The following is a 6,000-nucleotide window of genomic DNA, read 5'->3' on the forward strand; positions in this document are numbered from 1 at the left end:
TCTCATCAATCTGCAAGAGAGTCAAGAAAATATCATTTGGGTCCTTATGGCCATCCAGAAAGCAATACTTCACTACAGTTGTTACTTTGACTCTGGTTCAATTTGCTTAATATTCATTTGAATATTAGGTTTTCTGAGATATCCTAGAGAGTAGGTGTTAATAGTTCGCTGTTCTCTAGCATTCTTCAAATATCACAGAGCACTTTACAAACCTTAATCATGTAATTAAGCCTAGCAGTACATGTGGTAGCTCTGAAGTAGTCTCATTTTACAGATCAGGAAAAAAGACATTAGTGAAGTAACTTGTTCAAGGTCACACTGGGAGACTGTGGCCAACCAGAAACCAAGACTTGTCATTCCTGTGCTCTAGCCTCTAACATACACTTCATCCATTCGGTTAATTGTAACCTCTTGTTGGTTGGAAAGCTCAATCTCAAATTCCTTTTTTACACTATAGGACAACTTTCAAAAGTAGGAGTCTAAGGAGCACTTGCAAACTAAGAATGCCGTTATTAAACAGTTATCTTCATGCATCAAATAAGTAGCTGCATGCAGAGAAACTTGGTTTGCATAAATAACTGCATATTTTGCACATGTAATCACCGTTTTTTATGCTTACATGATCTGCATAGTCTACAGGCACAACTTCTACTACTTATTGAAAATGTGGTCCTGTATATTTTACCCTGCAGACTCCTTGCCTATTGATAGCTTTTGGGCCCAAATCCAACACCCATATAAGTCAGTGGAAAGACTCTCACTGATTTCTGTGGGCACTAAATTGAATCTTTTGTTTCCACAGCGTGACTGCCTGCCTCCACAAACAAGCTGAAATTAGTGTATGTTCTATTCTTAGTGCCAACAAATGACATCTGAATGAATCCATGCAAGATTGAATCTTCAGTCACACTCTTGGATTTACTGAAAACATATAGTTACAACACATAGTCATTACACTGTAACAGCAGTAGCGGAGACACTGACACTTACAACAATATCTTGCAATAACTTTCATTATAATATTTCATTTAAGAAGTCTCCACACACCAGAATTTTGTGTGCTCTCAATTTATATATTATCAAATCCTAAACATACTTAGTTTAAGACAAAATTCCTGCTGAAGTCAACAGCAAATTTTGCCTGAAGTTCAGGATTTAGCTCATTTATTTTAAATTCTGAACAAAAACATACTAATATTGATAGCACTTTGGCTTGTTGCACCTGTTTTCAAATCACTTAAACTCCATTATTAAACAGCCCTTTAAAGTGAAGTAGATATTGGTTATTGTCCAGTTGTGTTTCTAGCTCATCAGACATTACTCACTTTAACTTATATTGTTTCTCAAATAAATTATAATTTGATTCTTGTCATTTTTCAAGACCAGTGCAGTTTAATATAATCCAATTGGTCTGAAGGTAGCAGAGATCACAGAATATGAGAAATAATGTATATTAAAATGAGTGATGTCTGAGGATCAGAAACAGCTGGATGATACCAGACACCTACTGCTAATCGTAATGGATTTCAGAGGATTTGAAAACAGCTCAGTTAGCCAAAAGCAGTGTAGACATACCTTCAGGGACTCCTTAGACCAACAGAAGTTTGAATCAATTGAAAACATAAAGTACTTTTGATATTGGTATAGAGAGGACAGTGTGTGGGGAAAGTTTTAACTTAATGTAATAGTGTTTTAATCATCTGACTACATTGGCATTATTGCAAGTTTTGGTGTCAAATCCTATAAATCGTTATTGTAAATAACACAGAACAAATGCTATTACTGTCTCTTGACTTAATACATTATGTAATTACTCTCTCTACCGTACCCTCATTCAGTTAATGAGAGAGAATGTCTGCTAAGGAAAACTTCAAGTTGTGGTTGCTCTTGACCCAAACCTGGGTATAATATTATGCATTTCCCTAATAGGAGTGAAGCAAAGATTAGCAGTTAGTTTGCACAGTGCTTTGAATATGTAAAGTGGTGCATACAAGTGCAAAATATTATATCAATAATAAGGAAGAACTGTAGAAAAAGTGACAGTGCATCCTTTCTTAACTCCTGCTGCTCCTAGTGAAGAATGAGGCACCCACAACTTCAGGCATCACTTTCTAGATTCTAGAAATAGATCTTGAATCACTTACCAACAGATTATCTGTATGTCAAACAAATGCAGCTTTTCTGACTGGCACATTGATTTCATTATAAATGATGTAGGAAGACCTTATGAACTCTCCAATCATCCTTCAGCTGCGTCTTTAAATTAGTGTAACAGTGTTCTTGCGTGATCTCAGAAGTGGCAGCTGCTTAACAGCTAAAGTATGCCTTCCCTGGGCAAAATGAGCAAAATTCAAGTGACCCAGCGTCAACAGCGTGTCTACTCAGGTTGTCATTCTTGATCTTAAATGCCCTTTCCTTGTAAACAGGGTAGTTGACCTGTTCCTTATTTTATTTCTTAAACTCTCAAATGTATTGATGTGGAATCTAGCCCTGTTCCTATGTAAGTGACTACTGTAGGAAGTCATTCTATCCTTTCTTTCAGTATTGCTACCTTAATTCTACTACTCATGAACTGTCCATTCTGAAATTCATCTAGTTCTTATATGACAAGATTAGTTCTATAAAGGCTACCTACCGATTGTCAATTGAAAATATTCTGTCTTCTAACAACCTATTCAATAATTACAGTCTTCCCATATCCAATTGTCTAAATATTTGAAAATTTGAAATTGCATTCAGAACAAAATCATATTGTAATATTGAAGTAGTACTGAAATATCTATTTCCCTGAAATCATCTAATGACTAAAAGTTAAGCTTTTAATATTTCAGTTGTTTCTAATACCAAACCCACAATTTATCATTATGTAAAAAATCCCATTAATGGGACTACAAATACTGTAGTAAATATTTTAAAATCACAAAAGGGATTTTGCAGATTAGCTAATACGGATCTCTCTCTCTCTCTCTTCTTTTTCTCTCTGGCTTTACACACCCTCACCATGAACACAACACAAAGCTCAGCCACTTCCAGCTAATAAGCAATGTGTCAGGGTCAAGGAGAAATGACTGTGTTTACATTCCACTGAAGTTCTTCTCTAACTCTGAAGTAGGCTTTAAACTTGTATTTCAATGGGGAACTGAGGTGGGGATCATAGGAATTTCCATAGTACACAGCAGTCCATGTTCACACTCCAGTCAAGTACACCAATTCACACCAGACCCCACATGAGGTGAGAACTGGAATGAAACTCAGCAAGAGGAATCTGACCACATTTCCTCCCCCTAGGCCACCTCCAGCAGTGTTTTTCCCATGGAATATAGGCTACATTTACAGTTCACACCACTGTTGTGGTGTGTGAGGGTATGTGTAGTTACACACCGCAGTGAAAGGCAGGCTGTGTCTACACTGCTGTGTGTAGCTGCCTAAATGGATGATAGTCTCTCTTGGAAAATTGAGCCTTTTAAGTCCAGATCTTGAACCTTCTTGCATGTGGTCAGACTGTTGAAGCCAGGCCAGTGAAGTCAACCTTGCTCTGTTCAGACAGAACATTTTGCAGGATGAGGGCATGTTTTCCAGGGGGAAAAATGACCCAAGACATGGCTTAGACTTGTATGTGAATATAGGCTAAAATATAGAATTTGTGTAACTTAAGCTTTACAACATTTAATGTTAACAGAAATATTTTTTCAGGTGGTTGAATTGTTTAAAAAAAATGCCAATAAAGGCAATTTTTTGTTTTTGATTTGAACATTTCACTACAGCATTTGCAACTCAAATATTGCAGCATTGTGTTAGCACCCAAGAAAAAAATGTAAATTGAAAAAACATGGAAATTATTTTTCAAAATCATGTGCCAAGCAGAGTGAAATACAAAAAGTAAGCAAATAGGAGAGATGGTGATTAGATTTTAAAAATGTGTTCTTTTGTATAACCTAGGAGCTGATCCTGCGTAGTGCAGGAAAGAGAGTGGAAAGGTGTTTTTTTTTGGACCACAGTTGTTGACAAGCCATAGCTTTGTTAGTTCATATCTTGTTCAGGCATCCATAATATGGTACATAAACAGCCAGCCTACCCTGTACAGACTACAGGTTTGTACTCTTGTGTATTAAGGGGATGAAGGGTCAGGGTGCGGAGGTGACCAGTGTCAGGCCTCCTTACTCTTACCTTCAATCCTGACATCAGATCTGGGGCAGGGGTAAGTAGATACATAACTCAGGTAGTGATGATAATGGGAAGTAGGGCTGTTACTCACTCACAGATGTCTCTTCCCCAGATTTTAGCCATTGCAGGATTATAAAATATCCTTAGCCACCCGAGCAAGCAATATAAATATAATTAAAAATATATGCGAATAACCAGAGTATCTTAAATAATTGAATTACAGTATGAGTTTGTATTTTTATTGGTGTGGAATTATGGGGGGTATGAGTAATGCAAACATTAGATTTGGGGGGCAGGGGAGAGATGTCCCACTTGCTAATTTTTATATTAATGTACTGACAGGTAACCTTAGTCATCTGGCTATGCAATCAGTCTTTGATTATCCCCTCCAGCAGTTGTTGTAATAGTCCTTTCACTTCACTATGGTAGGAACTGGGCATTAGTTCAATGAGAGTGGATTGTATCATTCTCACCTACCTTTTTTTTTCTGGTGGTGGCCCTTTTGCTGATCCATTTCCTGCTTCCTGTTTACCGTTAGCTCTATCAGAACACTGGGCCTCAAGCCAAGACTAGAGACTGAAGCTGGCTCCTACTCAATCAATCTAGGTAGTAGCCAGTCCTTCAAAGATATCCACCATCACGGACCCTTTCTCCCCTGGAGACTCCTGTTGACTTCAGTGGGACTCTGTGTGAGCATAAGGGCCTATGCTTCCAGATTTCTTTAGTAGATTGAGACACTATTCTGTAGCTTCCATCTGGGAGACTGAGGGCATCATCTACATGTGCTTTGTCAATCACCGACATTTATTTTTCCATCTTCACTTTTTTAAAAAAACACTTGAAATGCTGTTTTATTGAATCTGATTTGGCAAGTGTCCCATGCAGTAAATATTTAACTCCATGCTGTCTTCCAATAGAAAAAAGAAAAAGCATCTGTCATTAAGAAAAACAATGCCTATGCAGTGGCTGTTGCTAATTATGCTCCAAACATTACCAAGGACTCAGTGCTACCAACAATCTCCAAGAGTGCTACCACCACAGAACCCAACAAGGCAAAGCCAGAAGCCAAGCCGCAAGAAGCAAAGAAAACATTCAACAGTGTTAGCAAAATTGACAGAATGTCTAGAATAGTGTTTCCAGTCTTATTTGGTACTTTTAACTTAGTGTACTGGGCTACATATTTAAACAGGGAACCTGTCTTACTTGGGTTTGCTCCCTCAACCTAAAAGCTAAATTACACTGGGGATGTATAGAATCATTATATATCAGATAGGTTGTTTTGCTATGTACAGTACGACTAATAACTGCTAATCTGTGAACCAATATGTACAGAGTGTATATAGATAACTTATCCGTGTATCTCCAAAGGAGGCACACAATGTTTATTCATGGATCTGTAAACAGATAACACCCATGGCTAATATAGCCAGCTCTTTAGAACTTCTACCCAGGGGATTTCCTTAAAACTGGGATTCAAATACACAGAATTATATCTTCTCCATACAATTAGAGGAAAATATGGTCCCGCATAACTATTTAGGAACAGTATTTTTTTAATTTAAAGTTAAAATATTTTTCTATAAAATAACTGATTCTACTTTAATGGGAAAAGCGGTCATTAAAATGATTTTTTAAAAAACTTACTTCATACAATGGAAGTGCCCATGTACATATTATAGAATGATGAGCTCAAACTATTCTGTTGTTCGCAACCATTTTGGAAAGTAGTTGTGTTTAAAACTTAGTAAAGACTATTGGAATGCCAAGGCCATTAGTTCCTTACTTCTAGACCTCCTTTGAACTTGTTAATGAAGTATTCCAACTCATTTAAGTGAG

The 6,000-nt window shown here is 37.1% G+C and overlaps 1 protein-coding gene across 2 annotated transcripts in view; it reads left to right on the plus strand.

The window, feature by feature from the left end:
• GABRA2 (gamma-aminobutyric acid type A receptor subunit alpha2) overlaps window positions 1-5,779 on the plus strand; it is a 70,638-nt gene extending 64,859 nt beyond the window's left edge. For both annotated transcript variants that reach the window (XM_045018866.1, XM_045018867.1), the window contains exon 10: window positions 5,082-5,779. In XM_045018866.1, coding sequence (XP_044874801.1) covers window positions 5,082-5,390 — 309 coding nt within the window. In that variant the 3' untranslated portion in view covers window positions 5,391-5,779. The remainder of the gene's footprint in view (window positions 1-5,081) is intronic.
• The last annotated feature ends 221 nt before the right edge of the window (window positions 5,780-6,000 follow it).

This window comes from Mauremys mutica, chromosome 5, assembly GCF_020497125.1.
Source record: "Mauremys mutica isolate MM-2020 ecotype Southern chromosome 5, ASM2049712v1, whole genome shotgun sequence".
Lineage (NCBI taxonomy): Eukaryota > Metazoa > Chordata > Testudines > Geoemydidae > Mauremys > Mauremys mutica.